Consider the following 25,476-nt stretch of genomic DNA (forward strand, 5'->3'; position numbering starts at 1 on the left):
GAAATCTCTGACCAGAAGAAATTAATTAGCTCCTGAGTACAAAATCTGACTCACAGAATTGGTTCTTGCTCTGTGAAAATTTTGAGCCAGCATTTCTTCCAACTGCCAGAGCTAGCCATTCACTTTGTACCTTCTTAAACCTTCCACGTGTATTTTTCATGCAACAATTGAATAATCCAGTTTGTGGAACCATAGCCTAGCCATATGCCTACTTTTCCCCACTGAATCCCCTTACTCTTGGTTTAATTTATCTTTCTAGTCTCTGTGTTGTTTTTGTAAGGCTTCTATGCTAAAATGCCAGGTAAAATCTTCACAAAAGACATGATCATTTGAAATGTTGTCTTCTACAAATCTGGAAGGCATTGTTCCCCAGAGTTCTTATTCCAAAATTATTTTTATTTCTGAGAGCTTTTCTCCAGTTTTGGATTCATAGAAAACATTTCTCTATATACAGGTTTACATGTAAGAAAGTAAATGGAAATTAATATGCAAAAGACTTCAGTACCCTCATTTTATTTTCAGTGTATATCACCCCTGTTGCTCTTGCTGATACTGATGTGCATCAAGGAGCAGTTTAATTCAACCAGTTTTCCCCAGAGGATTGAGCCTAAAGGATGCAACATAGTTTATGGAGCCAGTGGTTTAGAGTAATTTTAAATCCTTCTTTCTTAAGGAACTGAATATTAGAATTTTACATTTTACCTCTGTTGAAAGAATAAAAAGTTCATCTTCAGTGAATAAAAAGGTCATCTTCAATGCTGGTATATTCAACAAAAAAAGCAGTTCTCGGGCTGGGGCTATAGCTCAGTGGCAGAACGCTTGCTTAGCATGTGTGAGGCACTGGGTTCAATCCTTAGCACCACATAAAAATAAACAAAGTCATTCTGTCCATCTACAACTTCAAAAAAGCAACTTCAAAATTGCTTTTTTAAAAAAGCAATTCTCTGCTAACAGAAAAAGGGAATCCTAAATGCTTTACATCATTCACATAGACAGCAAAATTCTGATTGTCTACATGAGACCCAAAAGTTGGTGATCAGCTGCTTGCTGTTGATGTACTTTTCTGCTTTCATGTTTGGCTGATGTAGTCCCAGCCATCTGCTGTAAGTAGCACAGAGCACCCTCAGTCTTAGTACACTAATGCATCATTCCGACCCTGCACACTAAGGAGTTCCAGGTTTCTAATGCATTGCTTTTTGCTTCCTTATGCAGTGCGCCTCTTTGATCATGTTAAATAATGAGGGACTGCCTCCTGCTCCAAAAGCAGGGATGCCTGAGCTGTTTGTGCACATTCTGCCTGCCACCTAGATGAGTATTGCTTGACTATACTCTAAAGGTGCAAAATTCTCTTGCTGAAAATCTAACTTCCCTGATTTTGGGGACTTGTTTTAGGTTATCCTACTCAACCAGTTGAACAGAGGCCACTGCAGCAGATGCCTCCTCAACTCATGCAGCATGTGGCACCCCCACCACAGCCACCACAGCAGCAGCCACAGCCACAAATGCCTCAGCAGCAGCAGCAGCAGCCTCCACCTCCTAATCAGCCGCAGTCTCAGCAGCAGCAGCAGCAGCAGCAGCAGCAACAGCAGCAACAACAACAACAAATGATGATGATGCTCATGATGCAGCAAGATCCCAAATCCGTTAGACTTCCAGTTTCCCAAAATGTTCATCCCCCAAGGGGACCTCTGAACCCAGACTCTCAGAGAATGTCCATTCAGCAGAGTGGCAATGTACCTGTCATGGTCAGTTTGCAAGGACCTGCCTCTGTGCCACCATCACCTGATAAACAAAGAATGCCAATGCCTGTAAATACTCCTTTGGGAAGTAATTCGAGGAAAATGGTATACCAGGAGAACCCACAGAATCCTTCTAGTTCACCTCTGGGAGAGATGTCCTCACTTCCTGAAGCAAGTGGCAGTGAAGTTCCATCGGTGTCAGGAGGCCCAAATAACATGCCTTCACATTTAGTGGTTTCCCAGAACCAGTTAATGATGACAGGGCCTAAACCTGGACCATCACCCCTTTCAGCAACTCAAGGTGCAACTCCCCAGCAACCCCCTGTAAATTCCCTTCCCAGCTCCCATGGCCACCACTTTCCAAATGTGGCTGCTCCAACCCAGACATCTAGGCCTAAAACACCAAACAGAGCTAGCCCCAGACCCTATTATCCTCAGACACCCAACAACCGCCCTCCCAGCACAGAACCTTCAGAAATCAGTCTGTCACCAGAAAGACTTAATGCCTCCATAGCAGGACTCTTCCCTCCACAGATCAATATTCCATTACCTCCTAGGCCAAATTTAAATAGGGGCTTTGATCAACAGGGCCTAAATCCAACAACTCTGAAGGCCATTGGGCAAGCACCTTCAAATCTTACCATGAATAATCCTTCCAATTTTGCAACCCCACAGACTCACAAATTAGATTCTGTGGTGGTGAATTCTGGAAAGCAGTCTAATTCTGGAGCAACAAAACGAGCTAGTCCAAGCAGCAGTCGCAGGTCTAGTCCTGGGTCCAGTAGGAAAACTACCCCAAGTCCTGGGAGGCAAAATTCAAAAGCCCCTAAACTTACTCTGGCATCTCAAACAAATGCAGCCCTGTTACAGAATGTGGAGTTACCAAGAAATGTGTTGGTCAGTCCCACTCCTCTGGCCAATCCCCCCATACCTGGGAGCTTTCCTAACAACAGTGGGCTGAATCCTCAGAATCCCACCGTGCCCATGGCTACAGTGGGGGCTGTTCTCGAGGATAACAAGGAGAGCTTGAATATGCCTCAGGACAGTGATTGCCAGAATTCCCAGGGTAGGAAGGAGCAGGTAAATGTTGAGCTAAAAGCAGTCCCTGCCCAAGAAGTTAAAATGGTTGTCCCTGAAGATCAATCCAAAAAGGACGGGCAGCCTTTGGATCCTAACAAACTTTCCAGTGTTGAAGATAACAAAACTTTGGTGTCTCCTGCCATGAGGGAAGCACCAACATCATTAAGTCAACTTCTTGACAACTCTGGAGCTCCTAACGTGACCATTAAACCCCCTGGGCTTACCGATCTGGAAGTAACACCTCCAGTAGTTTCAGGGGAGGACCTCAAAAAAGCACCTGTCATTCCCACACTGCAGGATCCGTCTTCTAAAGAGCCCTCGAATTCCCTAAACTTACCTCACAGTAATGAGCCATGTTCAACCCTTGTGCATCCAGAATTGAGTGAGGTCAGTTCCAATGTTGCACCAAGCATCCCTCCAGTAATGTCAAGACCTGTCAGTTCTTCCTCCATTTCCACTCCCTTGCCCCCAAATCAAATAACTGTTTTTGTCACTTCCAACCCCATAACCACTTCAGCTAACACATCGGCAGCCCTGCCAACTCACTTGCAGTCTGCTTTGATGTCAACGGTTGTCACAATGCCAAACGTGGGTAGCAAGGTTATGGTTTCTGAGGGACAGTCAGCAGCTCAGTCTAATGCCCGGCCTCAGTTCATTACGCCTGTCTTTATCAACTCGTCCTCAATAATTCAGGTTATGAAAGGATCACAGCCAAGCACAATTCCTGCGGCCCCACTGACAACCAACTCTGGCCTGATGCCTCCCTCTGTTGCAGTTGTTGGTCCTTTACACATACCTCAGAACATAAAATTTTCTTCAGCTCCTGTACCAACTAATGCCCCTGCCAGTAGTCCTGCTTCTAACATACAGACAAATCGACCCTTGGTCCTTAACTCACGAGCCACTCCTGTTCAGCTTCCTTCACCTCCTTGTACATCTTCTCCAGTTGTTCCTCCTCATGCCCCTGTCCAGCAAGCAAAAGAATTGAATCCAGATGAGGCCAGTCCTCAGGTGAGCACCTCAGGAGATCAGAGCTCTCTGCCCTCTTCACAGTCAACCACAATGATTTCTCCCCTTTTGACCAACAGTCCAGGCTCCTCTGTCAACCGACGAAGCCCAGTCTCATCTAGTAAGGGGAAAGGAAAAGTGGACAAAATTGGCCAGATTTTGCTGACCAAGGCATGTAAGAAAGTTACAGGCTCTCTTGAAAAAGGGGAAGAGCAATATGGTGCAGATGGAGAGACTGAAGGCCAAGGGCTAGAGACCACAGCTCCTGGACTTATGGGAACAGAGCAGTTATCCACAGAACTGGACAGTAAAACCCCAACGCCCCCAGCACCTACTCTGCTAAAAATGACCTCTAGTCCAGTAGGCCCGGGCTCTGCCTCAGCAGGACCCAGCTTACCTGGCGGTGCTCTCCCCACCAGTATGCGCTCAATAGTACCCACTCTGGTATCCTCTGAGCTCATCTCCACGACGCCAACCTCTAAAAGCAATCATGGTGGCATAGCATCGGAGCCACTTGTGGGTGGCCTAGTGGAGGAGAAGGTGGGATCCCATCCAGAGCTTCTACCCAGCATAGGTATGTACTTGGCCTTGGCATCATCTCTTGATGTCAAGTTTTTTGATACCTATCCCATAAAAGGAAAAGCATGATTCCTTTCTACCTGGAAGAAAAAGAATGGGCTAAATGGCAATAGTGATGATTTTATTTATTGAAAATATGCTAGAAAATATGCTTTTAAATCCGATGTTACGTTTACACTCATTGACATGGTTCTCAGCTCCTGAATAATGATAACACATTTCATTTATATAAAAGTTTCTCAGTTTATAAGGGAGTGTTTTTACATACATTATCACATCATTTTCATGTCAACCATGTTAGGTAGTCTTACCCCATCCTATGAGTGAGAAGATTGAAGCTCTAAGGTTAGTATTTGTGCTGTCTATACTGTGAGCCTCTATCCTGACACTCTCTCTTAAGCATAAATAGCAGCTTATGCAGGTTCCCCTTACCATGAGGAAGACTTGTTCACACCTCTTGTCAGAGCAGGTTCTGTAGCCCCATTCTCTTAAGTACTGTACCTCAGGGAACACTCACGTTCCCCCAGAGAAAGAACTTTTGAGAAAAGCAATCTCCATGATAATAGATGTGGAAGGGTCAAAGTGCAAATTGTCAGATAGATGAGTTGATAGCCGCACCAGCATTTACCAGGCAGATAGACCAGGGCAAGTTACTTTACCACTGAAAACTTAAGTTTCCTCCTTTAAATTATGGGGTCAATAATAGTTGTAAGATTTCAGTGAGGTAATTCATATAACATGCTTAACATTGGACTTAGAATATAACAGTTGAGCCAGGCATGGTGCTGCACGCCTATAATCCCAGAGAAAGGAAGAACGCAAGTTCAAGGCCAGCCTAAGCAACTTAGTGAGACCCCATGTCAACTTAAAAAATTTTAAAAAGGGGCCAGGGATGTAGCTCAGTGGTAAAACACCCCCAGATTCAATCCCTAGTACCTAAAAAAAAACAAAACAAAAAACACCCAAAACCAATATAATTATTGATCAGTAAATGATAAAAAAAAATGATTTCCAGTTTCCCTTTAATATAATCCTTTGTAAATTGATCGATTTCATTCATGACTCTCTAGTTCAGGACATTTCCTATGCACTGTTAAGATGGGCTAATAATGAAAGCATAGGTGACCTTATAGCTCCTTTCCTTTCTGTCTGTGGTTTCCCACCTTTGCCCCCTCCCTTTCTTCCTCTGAGGCTTGAATGGTGCAGAATCTCCATTTCCCCAGAGGCAAATCAATCTCATTCCTGAGAGCTGGGAGGGCCACTGCAATATCCTAAGCCAGCTAATAGTACCTGTCTTATTTTTCTAACTAAAATGCTTTGGGTGCCTCCCACTGAGTGATAAGCAGGGGCAGAAAGAACACAAGTTTCAGGGTGTAATCAGAGATCAAATTTGAGTTCCACTGGTTACCAGGTATAGTCAGGTAAGTTCCTTGTACTTCAGCTATAAAATAGAGATTGTATTTCCTACCTCTGAAGATATACACAGATCCAATGAAAGGTTTTAACATCCAGTGACCAGGACACTACCTCATATGGAGCTCTGGAAAGGTTTAGTTCCCTTTCTCTGCCTCTTTACCTCAGTGTTAAAAGATACAGGGAGGGAGAAAGGTCTTCAAGGAGTTTGCTGCCTCAGTAGAAGACAAAGACTTCACAGGATGGGTGTTCTTTTGTTTCTTGTTCAAGTTCTGTTGATGTAGGTGACCCTAAGAATTAAAAAGAAACCTGGTATGACTTAAATATTCTCTATTAAATATTTTTATTTCTTCTTTGAGGGAACTTTTTCCTGTGTTACTAAAAGAATGATGAAGTAATTAGAAAATATTTTTATTTGGGTCATATAAAAATATAATACTAGAGAAATAAACTGTGAGGAGATAAACCCGCAGCTGGGAAAAGTTCTGTTTTAATTTTGGCCACCCACTTTGCTTATAGTGGTTGTTTCTATTCTTTTTCAAGGGACTTCTGTGTTTTTTACCTTGAAAATATGAGAAACCAATACTGAAGTTAAAAGTAAAAGTTAAGGTATATTTTTAAGCTTTATCAGATAAGCATCAATAATAAATTCTTAACCACAAATGTATTATTGACTGCTTTATTAAGCAGGAGAAGAAATCTACAAAATTTTGCAACCTACTGTTGCAGTATTTACTTAAGATTGAAGTATCAAGGTGGTAGGACACACCCTTGAATGACTAGCATATCTGTTTCTTTAACCTTTACTGTATTATCCAGAAAAATTCTGTTTTAGAGTATATATCATGTATTCCATTCCGTTCTTCAAAAGCCTAAATTTTTTCTGTTCTTCAAAGGCTACTTCTGACATTCCTCCCTGTAAGTGCCTTCAGAATTCTCAACCTAGAATTGAACTCCTTTACTTTGGACTCCCATAGCACTCTATGTATCTTCTTCATGTGACATCACAGTGCACTCCAGTGTGTCACATGTATTTATCATTAATGCTAGACAGGGTTCCTGACATGCAGGGGTGTAATTTGGTATCTAAGGTTCGTGGTGCAGTACCTTGGTCCCAGAAAGTTCTTTGTAACTATTTATTATATATCAGATTGATTTATTCATCAAGTATGGATCACATACCTACTTTATGCTCATCACTCTTGTTAGGTGCTGTACAAAATTATGTGATAGTTTAGTTCTCAAGGAGTATAGTCTTAGGAGGTGTAAGACAAGAATTTTTAAAAACTATATTTGAATGGTATAATCTAAAAATGACTTGAGTTTTCTAGTAAGGCATGCTTTGGGGTTTTTAAAGTAGTAGTCAGAAACTGATTCTCAAGAAGGAAAAAATGTGTCAGGCACAGTGGCGCAAGCCTATAACCCCAGCCACCTAGGAGGCTGAGGCAGGAGGAACTTGAGTTCAAATCTAGCCTCAGCAACTTAGCGAGACCTTGTCTCAAAATATAAAATAAAAAGGGGTAGGGTTATGGCTCAGTGATGAGTGCCCCTGGGTTCAATCCTCAGTACCAAGAAGAAAAAAAAATGTGAGTGCTAATGTTCTCATGGCCATCTTCTTCCCTGATCTTTATATTATATACATAAAAAGGAAAAACAAATATTCCTAAATAGTATTCTTTGTTACTTAGTACTATAGTAGTTGATTTGTTAAATAAATCTTAACTTGTAATTTCAAGGGCAGTGTCAAGTACTCCTTCTAAGAGCAAGGTGTTTCAGCAGTTAAGTCCTTGATTTAGTTAACGCTTTCTGTTTTATTTAGAAAAGAAAGTGAAAGACCTGTAATTTTTTTTTCTTGCCCTAGCCCCTTCACAGAATTTAGTTCCAAAGGATACTCCAGCCACAACACTGCAGGGGCCTGTTGCCAGATCAGGTAAGACACATGTAGGAAAAACTTCCTGGAATAAAACAAGTCACAAATGAAAGAACTACTTTTGTCCTCAATGTCACATGTTCTTATACCAGTAAGTGACTGGCTATGTCTTACCTGTTTGCTTCCAGGCAGATTTCCATTGAGTGGCAGAGCTTGTACAGTGTATTTTGAGGTTATTTTTCCCAACCAACTAGCTCTTACACATTTGTAATATCAACCTCAAGAAGAGCATCTCTGTGCTCACTGTCAGTCTGCCACCCAACCATGAGTGGTTTTTCCAGTGCAGAATTTGCCCTGTTCCCTGACCCTGGCACCCATAGCTGATAGCTGACTAGCTGACATATAGTGGTTTACTGGGGTGGCACCAAATAATGAACCAAAATAATGATTGTATTATCATGACATCCGTGGAGTCTTGTTCAGAGAATCTTTACTGCAGTGAGGTAGCCATTCCTTGGGGGAAGCATTCATTTCAGTCATCTCTGCATGGCTTAAGTTGTCCCCATTACCAAGATATTGTAAATAGCACTAGGGATGGTGTTTCTGAAATGCAGAGTCCATGATAATCTGACAGATGACTGCTATGGAATGCTGGGTCTGCTTTGAACACATGAGGATCTTGATTGACAATAGCAGCACTTGTTCCGCATTCATAGGTTAGAAGGCCAAAGCAGATGAGTATTGTAGATGGTACAGTTTAGTCTTGCCTGACTCTTTGTCACTGTAGATCGCTAAAGGATAGAGGGAGGGGAAAATGTGTGACCTGTTCCCACAAAGAGATTAGAATATCATGGAAAGTACACCCTTGACAAAATTAGTAAGAAAAAACCAGTATAACCATGTTCAATTCTGAGTTGAAGCCCATAAAAATAAAGTGGAACTTGTGGTTATTTTAAAATTTGCTTCAGGGTGCTACAACCCATGTGATGGATAAGACTTTCTCCTGCATAACCTAGAAAGAATCAGCCCTCTGGGAAAAATGTAGAAGTAAAAAACATTTCAGTCATTCAGATTCATTTCTGTGCTGCCAACTGCCTACATGATAATTGGCATTGTGCTGAACATTTGAGAGGAGTAGAAATGGAATAAATCACTCAGAAAAGGGGTTAAATGGCAAAACTTTTTTTTTTTTTTTTTGTAAGAATAAGAACAATTAAAAAGGAAAGGGGGGCTAGGGCTGGGGCTGTAGCTCAGTGGCAGAGCACTTGCCAGCACGCGTGAGGCACTGGGTTTGATCCTTGGCACCACATAAAAATAAACAAAATAGTCATGCTGTCCATCTACGACTACAAATTTTTTTTTTTAAACAAAGGGAAAGGGAATTCCATTTCCTGTCCCACCTCTACTCCAGAAAATGAGCTTTACCGTTATCATTTTTCCTTTTTCTCAGAATAAGTGACTGAAAAACTCTGTTCCCTTTTAAAGTTTGTCTGAAATGAAACTCCTTAAGCCAGGTGTGGTGGCACACACCTGTAATCCCAGCAACTTGGGAGGCTGAGACAGGAGGATCACAAGTTTGAGGCCAGCCTCAGCAACTTAATGAGGTCCTGTCTCAAAATAAAAAAATTAATAGACCTGGGGATGTAGTTCAGTGGTAAAGAACCTTTGGAATTTAAAACATTTCTTTGGTACCTATGGAATTTATTATGGTATATGAGGTAAGGCAGGGATATTACTTTACTTATCCCTATAACATTTATTGACTACTTCTTTTTCCCAGTCACTTAAGATGACATCCTCTGTATACATTCAATTTCTATATGTATCTGAGTGAACTTATATCTGGGCATTCTGTTTTGCTAATACACCAATATGATCCTCTTAAATTATTTAGGCTTTTAAGAAAGCCTTAATGTGTTTTAGTGCTGGTCCCACTTCTATATTTTTTTCACTAAATTTAGCATCAGGTAATATAGCTTAAAACTGTTTGAGTAAGATTTTGTTAAATTTACAAGTTAATTTACACAATAATATGGTCCTTCTATTTGTAGAAAGGCTATTCTTTTGACTTCAGTGGTATTTTAATTTTAATTTTTAGTAGGTTTCACATTTTTATTAACAAACATACTAATGTATTTTTGTACTGTTACATATGAAATCTTTTCTTCCATTAAATCTTTCAAAAGATTGAGTATATGTAGACTACTAATTATTGTATGTTGATTTTGTACTTGGTGATCTAATTGAGCTATCTTACTGTTTGTAGTAGCTGTTAATAAAATACCTTGAATCTAAAAATTAAAAAAAAGGAAAAGAAAGAACCTTTGAGTTTAATTCCCAATACCAAGAACAGAATATAAATCTCCTTGAAATACACTCAGAACCCTCCACTTATATCAGTGATAAAAGTGATAGTGATAGTGTTAAAATTCTCAGTCAAATTTCATCTTGTTTCAAAGGAGCAAACTAATCAAGGTTAGCACCTCTTAAGCCACTTTTATTATTGAGTACACATTACCTGGATTTTGTATGCTTCACCTGAACCAGAAAGATGACAGAGACTGGGAGTTGGTATCTGTTTTTTGTGGAAGGGGTTCCATGATTTGAGAGTTAGATATAGGGAGCTAAGCAGCAAACGAGAAGCAGGGATGCCAGCATCTTGCATGAATAGTCCAGTCTCCTCATGTGAAAGCTGCATGAACATGATCATCATAGCAATAAGAACCGCTAATTAATACTGAGTCGTCACTAAGTGCCAGGTGCTATACTAAGATTTTTTTTTATGGACACTGTACCTTCATTTTAATTGTTTGTATGTGGTGCTTACGATCAAACCCAGCACCTCATGCATGCTGGGCAAGCACCCTTACCATTGAGCTACAACCCCAGCCCTATACTAAGATTTTTATATGCATTGTCTCACTTAATCTTCTTAATGTTTAAGTGGGTAAAGTAGTTATCCCCGTTTTTCAGATTCAGTGTTAAGAACTGAGAGAGGTCAAGTGTTTTGCCCAAGTTTACATGGCTAATAAACAGTGAGGTCAAAATTTCAATCCAATAGGGCAGAATAGAGTTACTTTATATTAGGTAGAGGGGAGTGAAGGGAAGGGAAGGGGTTTGGGGGAAGGAATGATAGTAGAGTGAAACAGACATTATTATTTCATGTGCATGTATGACAGCATGACTGATGTGATCCTACAATATGTATAATCAGAAAATTGAGAGATTATACTCTTATTTATGTATGTTATATCAGAATGTATGAATGCATTCTACTGTCATGTACAACTAATGAGAACAAATAAAATTAAAAATTTTTTTAAAATTTCAGTCCAGACACTCTGTTTATTCATTAATTTTTACTGTTCTTTTCAGTTACACATGAGAGTAGAATATACTTTAACATATTGTAAATACATGGAGTATAACTTCCCATTTTTGTGGTTGTACATGGGAGTTACACTGGTCATGTATTCATATATGAACATAGGAAAGTTACATCTGCTTCATTCTGCTCTTTTCCTTTCCCATCCCTTTTTTTTCCCATCATTCCCCTTTGTCTAATTTCTACCCCCCGTTATTGTGTGTTAGCATCCATATGTTAGAGTGAACATTCAGCCTTTGTTTTTTTGCAATTGACTTCAAACCAGTCTTCATGGAGGTTACCATGTACCCGTTAGAGCAGCTTAGACATGTACACCAAGTATGAGATACTAAATTTTCTAATTGGGGAAACAGGTTGCAGGACCATGGGAGGCCAGAGGCAATACAGATCACTGCCATCTGTTGCCATCAGGGAAGAGCTTTTGTAGAAGATGGAGCTACCTAAACTCACATACACTCACATATACTCACAGAAGCACATTTTCTTCTGGTGTTGAGAAAGAAGTGTCTGGTAAACTCAGAGGGTGCTCATTGACATAAAACTCTGCTGGACAAATTATTGAGATTGTCTTTTCTTGGAGGGCATTGCTGGAAGGTCAAAAAGAGGGATATGATGGAGTCTGGGCAGTATCTCAAAGCAAGGCACTCTGCCCTCTACAACTCAATGAAGAAGTTGTTTGGAGAAAAAGGCATCCTTAATAGATGTTCAAGACATAGTTGAAGATTGGTGTCTTTTTTTTTTTTTTTTAAGTGCATGAGGGTGGTGATATTTTAAGTATGAAAACAGTCTTTTCTACATGAAAGGAAGAGGCTTATTTTACCAAGTTGTAGCTGGATGAAATATGAACCAGGCACTGTGAAATTTAGTTCTGTTGATCCAAACAGGATTATTTCACAGTGTGAAGTAGAAATAAAAATAGACCAAGTAAGTGTCTTATATTCCCAACAAACCAAATTGGGTAGATGCCAGCTTTTGCCTCCATACCATATAGGGTGAAACCCTGGGCACAGAGACCCGTTAGCTTAAATAGGACATTCGGAATTGTCATAAACACCTAGCTTCTCCCTATCAACAGACCAGCATCTTCCACATCTCACGTCTGCCCTTTGTATTTTTGACAGAACTCGAGGCAAATGCTGCCATAGTCTCTGGACAAAGGTAAGATGATCATTTCTGCAGACTTAGCATAACCAAAGCATAAGCCTCTTTAAAGGGTGTCGCATTCTCAGGCTTTAACCTCTTCTCACTTTGTCCTTTTCCTGCCCTCTTGTTTTTACTGCTCATGTAGAGGGCTGCCATGAGTCCTAACCCCTCACAGATAACATTTCTCTTAATAAAACCAGCTGGGAGAGTTTCTACCTTTCATTATTGTTCTGAAAACTGTTTAACATTCAACATGGAAAATAAATAGTAAGTTTTTCAATGTATGGGAGCTGTTGTCTTAGGGTCACTAAGAATTCTTGCAACTACCTTCTAAAATATATCTGTTAGATCCTCAAGGTAAAGGAGAGAGAAAGCCAGACAGGGTCTGGCCCCAAAACCCATGATTTGTTCCATTAACTATGCAGCCCCATGTAATCTAACAAAATGAAGCACATCTGTGACTTCAAATTCATTAGATCCATGGAGAGAAATATCTTCCAAAGGTCATCATTTTTTGTGTGTGTAAGAGTATGGTCCTGGGGATTGAACCCAGGGCCTCATGCACATTGGAAAAGCACCCTACCTGGGCTAGGGTCATAACTCAGTGACAGAGCGCTTGCCTAGCATGTGTAAGGCACTCGGTTCAATTCTCAGCACAGTATATAAATGAAAAAATAAAATTGTCCATTAACAACTAAAAAAAAAAAATTAAAATAAGGAAAAGCATTCTACCACTGAGCTATATCCCCAGCCCTTTTTATTTTTTCATATTGATACAGTCTCACTATGTTACTGGCCTCAAACTTATATTCCTCCTACCTCAGCCTCCCAAGTAACTGGGATTATAGGTGTGTCCCACCATATCTGGTTAATCATCTCTTTTCATATAGGAAAGAACTAGATAACCCTGGGTTCAATCCCCAACACTGCCAAAAAAAAGAAAAAAAAAGAAAAGAAAGGAAAAGAAAAAAGAACTAGATAACATTTTAAAGTATTTCTCCTATTCGTACAGCAACTTAGTATATAAAATTCCTTCACAGTCATTTTCTCATTTAATCTTCATGTCAGTCACATAAGGAGTTAATAATAGCCAACATTTATTTGAATTCTATTTCTTATCATACTCTGAGCTACAGGTTCCCTGAATGTATTATCTCACTTGATTTTTACAGTGTCTATTAGGAAAAGTAAATTCTATCTTATGGAAGAGTAATCTAAGCTCAGAGGGGTTAACTGAATTGTCCAAGGTCACAGATTTAGTAAATGATGAAACTGAGATTCAAACCCAGACCTTCTGACTCCAGAGCCCTCATCTTTAAACCTCCGTATTATACCAGGAAAAAAAAAGGGGGGTGGGATTTACAGATCTAGAGTCTGGAGCATTTAATATCATGACTGATAAAATGCATAGTTCCAACTTGACCTCTGGTCATCTGATTCCAAATTCATTGCAATTCCTATTTTACCACTCTGCCTATCTAGTTTTATTTGAATTGAGCCAATCATATTGTAATTATTTGCATTTCTCAAACATATACCAACTATTTGTCTAGAGAAAGAAACTTATCATACCAAAAATACCTTTTGGGTATTTGTTTCCAGAGCTGCCTGAGCATTAACCATATAAACATAAGGAGAGTATTACTATGGCTTTTGTTTTGCCAAAAGAATCTTCCTTCCTCAGAATCTTTGACCGTCTTCAGGGATCCCATCCAGAAAGCCATACTTACAACCTCTAAAAGGAGGTGTTAATCCCCTTGACTTGTAATTCCACCCCAGCTCCAGCCTAGCCTCTTTGACTTTCTTCAGCTTGTGTTTTGGTGTGGGGTGGCAGGGTAGTTAATAATGTAACCCAGTTCCCAGCCATTGTGCTACTATGAAGGGTCTTCTGGTAGGAGTGAACAGTGAAGGGGAAGCGATAATTGATAATCAGATCACAATTTGTGCCCAAAATCTGGCTGTAACACAAGACATTAAAATAATGTGCTATATAGTCTGATGGGTGCTAAAGAATGCCAGATGCGGACCGTGAACCCAAAAGGCAGAAGAGACAACTCTACCTGGGGAGCGAAGCATAAAAATTTCCCAGAAGAGGTAGTCTTTGACCACTCTTGTTGTATTGCATTATTTTTTGTCCAGTTCTAGGCCTTTTCAGTTCCAAGAATATTTAATCAGCTTCTTTTTTGTTTTCTGATTTTAATACGCATTTTTTGAACCATGAAATAGTAAAAAGTTTATTAAAGAAAGTTTCAAATTCAGGTCATAGAATTACAAAGAAAATAACTCATTACTAAACCAGTGTTCCGGTAATTCAGTAATATTCACTGTATGTATCTTAGTTCTTCATTTTCTAGTCCCCTTCACAGAACATGTGTATAGATATATTATGCCAAATATATGTGTATATATTTCTTGCCAATTCATTTCCATGTGGAAACCTATATACTCAATATACATTATAATGGAAATAGAATTTTATTATTCATAATGTTGGTAACTTTTTCCCCCCACATAATAATGTATCATGAGACCCTGTATCAAAATAAAAATTAAAAAGGATGTAGCTCAGTGGAAGAGCATTACTGGGTTTAGTCCCCAAGATGAACACACACAGACACAATGTATCATGAACAGTTTATCATAAAATCATCTTACGCAACAAGATTTTTCATGATTGCATATGGGTGTGCCATAATTTAGTTAATCTATTATTGTTAGGCATTTAGATGTCCTGTTTTCACTAGTACAAATAAAGCATTTTGACATCTTTATGTGTAATTAGAGCTCTGTAAAAAGATTTTTTCCTAAGGCACATAGAAATGTATTTGCTGGGGCTGGAGTTATGGCTCAGTGGTAGAGCGCTTGCCTAGCATGTATGAGGCACTGGGTTCGATCCTCAGCACCACATAAAAATAAATAAAAAAATAAAGGTATTGTGTCCATCTACAACTAAAAAATATTTTTTTTGTCTTTTTTTTTTTTTTTGGAACTGGGGGTTGAACGCAGGGCTTTGCAAATGCAAGGCAGACACTCTGCCACTGAGCTACATCCCAGCCCTAAAAAATATTTTTAAAAAAAGAAATGTAATTGCTGAGATGAATGATTGTGTCCATTTTTCTCAGCCTCAACATTATTGACATTTTGGACCAGATAATTCTTTGTCGTAGGAGACTGTCTTATGCATTGCATGTTTATAGCAGTGTCCCTGGCCCCCATGCAAAAGATGTTAGTAGCACCTCTCCCAAGTCATGACAATCAGAAATATCTCCAGAGGTCTGGGTATGTAGCTCAGTGGTAGAGTGCTCACCTACCATGCATAAAGCCCTGGGTTGAATATTCAGTTCCAGAAAGAAAAAAAAATGTCTCGACATTTTAAATGTCCCCTGAGAGGCAAAATTACTCCTTTTGAGAACCCTTGAGGGCTGGGAGATAGCTCAGTCGGTAGAGTGCTTGCCTTGCAAGCACAAGGCCCTGGGTTCGATCCCCAGCACCAAAAAAAAAAAAAAAAAAAAAAAAAAAAGAGAACCCTTGAGTTATACAATTTATACTCCATCAGGAGTGTTTGAGAATATCTTTTTCACTCTATCCTCAATAATAAAATTTTAGATCTTCACATACTAAAAAAATGAGACTTGAGATTGGGGCAAATCAATAGTACCTAGGTAGCAATGTATTGTGAATACATTTCCATGATGTGACTTGTACCATTATCTGACTGTAACAGGCTCGTAGTAAATGCCAATATAAGTTTGTAATGTCCTAGATTTTAGATGCTATTTGAGTTAGTAACAATTTTCAAACAAATTATTATATATTATTTTTCATGACAAAAAAATTATAAAATCCAGCCAGGTGCAGTGATGCACACCTGTAATCCCAGCAGTTTGGGAGGCTGAGGCAAGAGGATGGCGAGTTCAAAGCCAGCCTCAGCAATTTAGCGAGGTCCTAAGCAACTCAGTGAGACCTTGTCTCTAAATAAAATATTAAAAAGGACTGGGGATGTGGCTCAGTGGTTAAGTACCCCTGGGTTCAATCCCCAGTACCCCTCCCCCCAAAAAATTACAAAATCCAAAATCTTAAATTTTGGAGAGAAGTATTATTACTTTAGGAAGAGGGGTGAAGAAGTTTTGGGGGAGGTGTGTTCCAAATTCTTAAGTCTATTACCTATTTTTCAACAATTTCACCAGCATGTGCTTTAGTATTTATTTTTACTAAGGTAGCAAGCTAGACTTACTTTTAAATTCTCAGTAGAATATTTTCTCTCCAGAATAACTATGTTGTTCTTAATCTACCTTATGAATGAAACTCTAAAGAGGCACTTTTTTGTGTAGCTTGATTCCTTTACCTCCTTGGAAACTTTGTACTTCCCTTTGTCAGCAGTGAGCCAAAAGAGATCGTTGAAAAGTCCAAAACCCCAAGCCGAAGAAACTCCCGAACTGAAGAGCCAACTGTGGCTTCTGAAAGTGTGGAAAATGGACATCGTAAGCGATCCTCCCGACCTGCTTCAGCCTCCAGCTCTACTAAAGGTTAGCAGTGGAATATGATGCTAAGCGTGGGTCAAATAGAGGAATAGGGTCTCTCCATCACAGCAGCAGGAAGGACTTTGTCCTTCCTCTTCATTCTTTTTTTGTTTTTTTTTTTTTTAATGTGGTACCAGGGATCAAACTCAGGGCCTTGTGCTTGCAAGGCAAGCACTCTACCAGCTGAGCTATCTCCCTAGCCCTCCTCTTCATTCTTATCCCGTAAATTTGTCAGGTTATTTTGATTTCTACTACGTGTTTGATCCTTTCTTTGTTCATTAGTTCATTTAACTAAATGTTTTCTGTTTGTGTATGTAAGAGCAACAAACACTGCTAGAAAAACAACATAACAGGGTAGATTGACTTCACTTTAAAGTCATAGTCACCCGCTTAAGATAGGTCTTATGCTATCTTTCTACAATTCTGTGATCAGCTCTCTTTCCTACTTACTAATTACTTCACTGAAAAAATGGAACTCTCAACTTCCCACTACTTAGACATTAATTTACTAGTAGCCTTCTTTGTTCCTACCACAATAGAGTAGCTGACCAAGGCCAGTTCCTCCACCTGTGCCTTTGATCCTGTCTTTTGTGAAGTCAAGAACCTTACACTAACATTCTCTTCTCTGTTGACTACTCTCTTCTTTTTGAATTAACTCTTCTCTTGGCTTCTGTGACCCTGAACTCTCAATCATTTCTGTGCCTTCTTTGGCCGCTCCTTAATCATTTTCCATATCCAACTAGTAGATGCTGACTTACCTCAAACTTTGAACCTAAGTCTCCTTTTCTCTTCAATGAATATTTTCCCTCAATTGATCTTCATGCCTTCCTCCTTTAGTTATGACCTCTTATAGATGACTCTGAAATTTATGTTGCTAGCTGGGCATGGTTGTACACACCTCCTGCAATCCCAGCAACTGAGGAGGCTGAGGCAGAAGGATCTCAAGTTCAAGGCCAGCCTTGGCAACTTAGTGAGATCCTATCTCAAAATAAAAATAAAAATGACTGGGGATGTAGCTCAGTGGTAAAGCACCCCTGGATTCAGTTCCCAGTATCACAAAAAAGAAAAAAATGTATTTCTAGTTCAGACTCCTAGAGATCTTAGACACTTGTGATTTTCACCTCTGATGTCAGGTCCTCTGCCACTATTCCCCATCTCAGTGAATGCCACCAGTGTGTATCCATTAAGCAAAACTTCCCTGAAAGTCCTCTCTGTCTCACCCTCATATCAGATTCAATCCAAAGAGCTGTTGATTTTATATCAGGTGACCCAAACCCAGATGCTTTTTTCCAACTCCACCACTACCCACTATCATAAAACCCTTCAGTGATTTGTCATTATAATTAGGATTAAAGTCTAAAAACTTCAACATGACTCACAAAGGTCCTGGGCAGTCTAACCCCTGTCATACTCCCTCAGTGTCATCTCACCTCCCTCAGCAACTCGGGCATGCTTTCCTCATCCCTCTCATCACAAGGCCTGTTCATATGTTACAGCTATTGCAGGAAGTGCTCTCCCTACCTGTCTTTTCCTCCTTAATATTCCACTCTTCCCACTTAGCTCAGTTGTTACTCTTGTGAGGGATCATAGCACCAGGTTCTTCTCTGTCCTAACAACATAGCTATAACTTTATACCTATTTGTATAATATGTAGTTAATATGTATGCTCTATTAGGGCAGGAGATCTTGCCTGCTCATGATCACCACTGTTTGCTCACCACTATATGCCTGGTGCCTAATCAGAAAAGCATCAGTCAGTAATTATTAAATGAATAACCATCTATCAAATATATATAAAGAACTTACTATTTTCCAGACCCCAGGAATATAACAGTGAAAAGACAGTTTTCATCTTTCACCACATTGAAAGAAATTCTAATACAGGGTGTTAAATGGTAGGTGCTACGATGGCAAAATCATATGATACTATAAGAGCACAGAGGTGGGATCCTTGCTTCTCTGCAACGTCGGAGAAGACTTTTTGGAGAAAAGGATGTGAGGCTGAGACCCAAAGATTGAAAATGCATTAATCAGCTATGAGGGTTTATTCTGTGAGTGGAAAATACTCCAGCTGTGAGTGGAGTATTCTAGGCAAAAGATCCAGCAGGTGCAAAGGCCCAGATCTGGGAGAGGGTTTGCTACTTCATGTTCTCAGGAAATGTGTTAAGCTTGATTAGTTTGGAGAAGAGCTGGAATCCTGGCCAAGTACCTGCTATCAGCAGGACTTCTGAGAAACAGGTACCATTTGGTACTTATAGATCCTGGCACACCAGCACTAGACACCAGAAACTAACCTGAGGACTCAGCTGTTGTTGACAGGTCATGTTTCTGGGCAGGAATGTTGTGATGCCTCAAGAGTGCCCCTGGGAGTAAGCCACAGGTCTACAGATCATATATAAGTAAAACAAAGATGTTGAAAGTAATACCACCTTGCTTCGACCTGCTGGAGAGTGAAGGGAGAAGTTACAGGACCTTCTTTCCTTTCTAGTCATTACTGTGTACACCACAGGCAGGGTCCTCTTAGTATCCTCACTTTAGGTACAGAAATGAAGCCAACAGCTTCCTGGGAATCATTTGCTAATCAGAAACCTGTTTGGAAGGATCATGCCTTGCAATATATTGAAATATTGAACTTTAAATGTGAAAGAAAAGGTGAATGGAGTTCCATAGGAAAATCCACCTCCCCTCAATTCTGCATGCCCTTACAGCCCTTCAGTTTCTCAAAAGATAACATCTTCTAAGCTATTGAGTATGGTCTACATTTAATTAACTTTTAAAGATGCAGCCAGGCATGGTGGTGCATATCTATAATCCCAGCAGCTTGGGAGACTGAGGCAGGAGGATTGCAAGTTCAAAGCCAGCCTCAGCAACTTAGCAAGGCCCTAACTAAGCAATTTAGTGAGACCCTGTCTCAAAATAAGAAATAAAAAGGGGTTAGGGGGCTACGGAGATAGCTCAGTTGGTCGAGTGCTTGCCTTGCATGCACGAGGCCCTGGGTTCAATCCCCAGCACCGCAAAAAAAAAAAAAAAAAAAAGGGCCGAGGATGTGACTAAGTGCTCTTAGGCTCAAGCCCTGGTACCCAAAAAAATAAAAATTAAAAATAAAGATGTGGGCTTGGGAGATAGCTCAGCTGGTAGAGTGCTTGCCTCGCAAGCACAAGGCCCTGAGTTCAATTCCCCAGTACTGCAAAAAATAAAAATAAAAAATAAAGATGTCACACACTAGATTTTTGGAAACTTGACCTGAGCCCAGAGCCTCAAGTTACTAATGAAGTAATTTATAGTGCACCAGAAAAAAATTAATCTCAGGAGCAGCTGAGACAGTTAAGAAGAGACGCTTAAATTAGAGCCACTCTGCCAAGAACTGCCAGCCAAGAAGAGCTGGAAAGCTAGAAACATCTTTCCAGCTTTTCCGCGGGTTGAGGGGTTGAGGGGTTGAGGTAGGAAATAGGCCTATGTACTTAAACTGGTTATGATTCCAGGGTGGTCATAGTTATTTTGGAGTGCCTAAGCTTTGAGGCTTAGCAACTGGCCTAGAAGAAGCCATAATGACTCTCCCAGACTTTGTGATCTTGTTTGGAAGAGTCTGAGTAAGTGTCTCTCTAGAGGATGGCAGAATTTTGGCTAGCCCCAAGAGTCAGAGTCATGTATAGATCTCCACATCAGCCTCAAGCCCTGAGCCTGTTATTCTTTCACTGTCCCAAAATTACCTTTTAAATTAGAAATAAGTACCATAACTCTTTTGGTTTTTTAAGTGATAGAGCTCCTGAATTCAAATTAAAGGAAAAATATGCATATTATTTGGCCTGCTGTGTTGTGTCTGAAAATGTGAACCAAGTCATGAAGATAACTTCCTGTGATTGTATTTTAACCCATACCCAGAAATTAATCACAAAATATCAAGCTGTTTTCTAAAATGTATACATCTCAAACTTGGAGACATATATAATGTTGGGTATCTTATAATGTTGGGTACAAAGTATCTGCCTGCAGAATCTGATTTTTTAAAGTTCAGAAAGGGAAAAAGGGATGTCCTTTTTTGCACTTACACGATTTTGGTCATGTGTGCACACACAAAGTCATAAACAGTCTATGCCTGGGCCTCCTTGAGCCACTGGGATTACAGGTGTGAGCCACCACACCTGCCTTCATTCTGTTTCTACTGAAAATCTAAAAGGCTGAGAAATATTTTGAACAGTTTATAATAAAAAGTTTTTAATTTTGCATTGTGGGGAGACCAGTGACATTGGTCATGCTTTTGCTGTGAGAGCAGAGTTTGCTTATGTTGTCCTGCTGGCCAAGGCCTGCTAGAGTGCCAGGCTTGAGCAGGTAGGATGAATGATTTCTGAACAAGTCCAGGGAGGTCCACATGGTTGGTTGATCACTCTCTGATCTGTTGTTTTGTTTTTGGTTGTTGAATTTTCTTCCCCACTTTTAATTACAAACACAAAAATTGGCTCCCACAAATCAGTGAACTTTCTTTTAAAATTATACCTGATCAGGTATGTTCACAAATATGCAAATGAGTAGTTCTTCCTGACATCAATTCACATGAATAGAGAAATGGTTTTTCTAATTTCCTTTGTCATTATTTATTTACTCTTCTATTTATGATAGTTTATATTTTCAACTTAAGAAATGGATCAGTAGTTAAAAACATGAAGTCAAAGCACAAGTTTGAAACAGGGAAAATATGTTAATGCTAGGGAAACTAAAAGCAATCTGTAAATATCAGCAGCACCTAAGGTGCCTCTGACAACACAGTAGGTGATTGCCCTAATACAGCCAGTGACTTGAAAAGAAACAATCTAGAAAACAAAAACAAACAAAAAAACCTTTGGGGTATACATATTTGATTAAAGCAGATGTGCTACTGCAGGAATGCAAGTGAGCATAATAAATACATCTTATGAGAGAAAACGCCGAATGATTTCTGCCTAAAACTGCACTCTTGTAGCATGATATAAAAACCAGCCTTGAGCCAAGTATTGTGGCACATGCCTGTAATCCCAGTGATTCAGGAACTTCTGAAAGGAGGATCTCAAGTTCAAAGCAATTTAGCCAGACCCTGTCTCAAAATAAAAAAGGGATAGGAATGTAGCTCATCGGTCACGTACTTGCCTGACTTTTCCAAGGCCCTGGATTTAATCCCCAGTACAACAACAACAAAAACACAACATTACCAATATCCTGTCAGATTAATTGTCCTTTGATTAGTAAAAGACTAATAATTAAATAAGGCTGATTATACCATATGGAATAAGACACATGACCTCCCAAGTAAGAAAATATACATATTGAAAAAAATTGTGGCAGGGGAACCAATCCAGGGGTAATTAATCACTGAGCTACATCCCCAGCCCTTTTTGTTTTTTATTTTGAGACAGTGTCTCACTAAGTTGCTGAGACTGGCCGTTTTATATTTTTGCCATTCTCCTGACTCAGCCTACCAAGTCATTAGGGTTACAGGTGTGTGCCACCTGGCACTCAGCTTACATGTTGAAAATTTTCACCAAGAGAAGAATGAAACTATTGCACGGGGCACCTCTTGGAAAGTTATGTGGGCCTCATTTCTTAGCAATTACCATAGCCAACAGCAGGAAAAAAATTTGTGTTTTGGGAGTCTGGGTTCTCAAAATATTATGATACAAAAGACAAGAGAAAAATTGCTTAGGAACACCAAACCTAATGTGCAGCATCAGAAAATTTAGCCTAGTTTCCAGAAATGGATAAATCTGATTCATTAGCTTCACAGAAGGCTGAGACAGGAGGATCACAAGTTCAAGGCCAGCCTGGACCATTTGGTGAGACCCTGTCTCAAAAAATGAAAAGTTATGAGGTACGGATCAGTAGTAGAGTGCCCCTGGGTTCAATCTGCAGGACCACACACACATACCAAAAAAAAAAATCTGATTTTTTTTAATATTTATCTGTTAGAAGCATTTTTTTCTCTTTGATAAGAATTATTTAAAATATTTTATATTAAAACTAAAATATCTACTAAGGAGCAGCTTGAAAAATAAGTGACTCTTTAGTCAATTCAGTTAATGAGATTTTAAAGAAATGTTTACATTTGGAGAGCTTCAAGCTAGTCATTGTACTCTGCCATAGAAGAACTTTGTGTGGATAAACACAAAGAAACATGGTTTAAATCTGGGATGAGATTGATTTAAGGGAGCTGGGGTTGTGTCTCAGAGGTAGAACACTTGCCTAGCACATGTGAGGCACTGGGTTCGATCCACAGCACCACATAAAAATAAATAAAATAAGTGTATTGCATCCATATGCAACTAAAAAATTTTTTTAATTGATTTAAGGCACTGATATGAGAAATTACAGGAATTAAAACACAGTCATTCCCTCTTATTTCACTGTTGACCTATATATGTTGCTCAGTTCCCATCTCTTCCATGTACCCTTCAAGCTCACCTAGGCTCAGAGAAGGCTGTTGCTTGTTCTGAAGAGTCCCTTACTGCAAACAATGGCTTGGTTCCAAAAGGCATCCAAGGTCTGGTGTTCTAGCACAATTTATTCACTTGCTGTGGCATCACTTATTGACTGTACCAAAAGCACTGTCTATCCATACTTTATTAGAGTGGTGGCAACTGGTTAAGGAAATTGTGAGGTAATTGCCCAGTTAAAAGGGCTCTCTCCTCACCCTGCAGGGTGACTATTTCATCTCCCACCACCTGTTTCACTTTTCCCCAGTTGCCAGGCCCTGGTATGCAGGGCCACATGTTCTTTCCACATAAGTCAGCAGGTAAAGCCATGACTCTCTCCACCCTGAATGCCCCTTTGACTGATTCGTAGCCTGGTGCACTAGACTGCACGTTGGAGCTGAACTTTGGTCAGCATGGTTGTTGTGAACTGCCTAACAGGCAGAGTGGTGAAGAGCTGCCTCAGCTGAACATGTCCTTCTTTTCCCCCCACAGACATAACCAGTGCAGTGCAATCAAAACGAAGAAAATCCAAGTAAAACAAGCTGGATGGTGACTTGATACTTGTAAATGTGTGTGAATTTTACAAAGAGCAATTTTGAGCTGTGACTTTTTTAAATCTATTTCTGTACAGTTAGTCATTTTAATAATGTGGCCCTTTTCCTAGTCCCTGCAACCTGTTTTGTAAAGTGCAATGGGGAAAGCAGGGTTGTTGAGCCCTTTTGGTGTTGCAAGATGAAGTTCAAGGTTTTTAAAATGTTGCCATGTATTGAGAGGAGCTAATGCCATTATAAATGTTATTAGTTTTCACATTTCCTAAGCAGCCTAGAGTACAGGGTGAACATTTTTAGGTCTTCTAATGATGTATTGTGCTGTGGAAGTACTGTGTGTGAATAGTCGTAGCAGGGGCAAAAGCAATCTTGTCATTTGGAAATGTTGTAAATAATTTTATTATATAGTGTTTTGGATGTATTTGTTGTAGAAATGGACCAGTGAATAAAGAGAATCTAAGGGTTTGTTACAATGTGAAATACTGAATGTGCTAAATAAATGTCATTGTCATAGAACATAAAAGTAAGTTATTGGCAAAGGATCATTGGGAGAGCAAGCTTTCTTTGAACCATAAATGAGTAGAACAGTCTTCTTTGTGAATTAGAACATCCTTATGAAATGCCCACCTGGCAAGTTGAGGAAATGCGTATGCTTGCTCACTCAATTCATTGGCTTTGAAGAAACCAGCCCAGTTCAGCACTATACCAGATACTTTGGTATATTCTGGTCAGATTTCTTGTGGTTGTAAATAGCAACTGACTTAGGGTCAAAGGTCACCCAAGATTTTCTAGAGACAAAAAACTGTCAGCAATTCAAATGGCACTTTTCTCCACATCATATATCTGCTTCTCCTTCATGTGTGTGACAGAGTGCCTCAAACAACTGTTTACATCTCCTCCATTGAGGAGCTAAGCCTGGTCTAATCATCAAGATTATTTGTACCAGCATCAAGAATTTATCCCACTAGTGGCTGGGGTTGTGGCTCAGTGGTAGAGCACTTGCCTTAGCGCATGTGAAGCTCTTGGTTCCATCCTCAGCACCACATAAAAATAAACAAAGCAAAGGTATCGTGTCCATCTACTACTACAAAAAGTGCAATGGGGAAAGCAGGGTTTCCACCGTTAGTCCAGTTCTCTAGTTACATGGGCAACTTCTAAGTTAAAGGGGTCATTTTATGTTATATATTTCAGAGATGTCTACCACATCCCACTCTTGAGCTGCCCTATATCTAATCTGTATCAGGCCTAAGAATGACTTCTCATCAACATACCCAAATTTTTCCCTTTCCTGACTCAGTTCTTTAAAATTTGCATAGTCTCTAAAGCTATCTGCTTCTGCCCCAGCCCTCAACCTTCAGGGAACTCCAGCGGTTGGGGTTCCCTGGCCATGTCTCATTGTGGGCCTCAGCCTTTTCACTCTCTCCCCTAGGGCTAGATTTAGACTTCATTCCTTCCCCTACAGTGGCTCCTTGCCCTTGCCATAATTCAGTGCCTAAGACCAAAAAAGTGAGTTGGTGATTCTACTCTGTCTTGCTCTTATTCTCATCTGTTTCAACTCTTAATATGTATCTTTTATTATAAGGATCCTCTAAAAATATTTTTTATGAGTCAGACCCCAAAGTGTATGGCTCTGTTCCCAGCAAGCTTATCTACCTTCTTCTTCTCCTGTATGACACAGAACCAAAGCCAGTTTAATAATACCCTATGCCTCAACTGTGCTTGAGATTACATAGTGCTTCTCATACTTCAGC

The 25,476-nt window shown here is 39.8% G+C and overlaps 1 protein-coding gene across 9 annotated transcripts in view; it reads left to right on the top strand.

Moving 5' to 3' along the window:
• The window catches only part of Ncoa6 (nuclear receptor coactivator 6), a 100,346-nt gene extending 74,880 nt beyond the window's left edge, over positions 1 to 25,466 (top strand). For 5 of the 9 annotated variants that reach the window (XM_047541466.1, XM_047541472.1, XM_047541473.1 and 2 more), the window contains 5 exons: positions 1,393 to 4,401; positions 7,681 to 7,749; positions 12,196 to 12,232; positions 16,595 to 16,743; positions 23,670 to 25,466. In XM_047541466.1, coding sequence (XP_047397422.1) covers positions 1,393 to 4,401; positions 7,681 to 7,749; positions 12,196 to 12,232; positions 16,595 to 16,743; positions 23,670 to 23,713 — 3,308 coding nt within the window. In that variant the 3' untranslated portion in view covers positions 23,714 to 25,466. The remainder of the gene's footprint in view (positions 1 to 1,392; positions 4,402 to 7,680; positions 7,750 to 12,195; positions 12,233 to 16,594; positions 16,744 to 23,669) is intronic. The other 4 variants (XM_047541464.1, XM_047541465.1, XM_047541474.1 and 1 more) reach the window with 2 other exon arrangements.
• The last annotated feature ends 10 nt before the right edge of the window (positions 25,467 to 25,476 follow it).

Source organism: Sciurus carolinensis, chromosome 2 (genome assembly GCF_902686445.1).
Source record: "Sciurus carolinensis chromosome 2, mSciCar1.2, whole genome shotgun sequence".
NCBI lineage: Eukaryota > Metazoa > Chordata > Mammalia > Rodentia > Sciuridae > Sciurus > Sciurus carolinensis.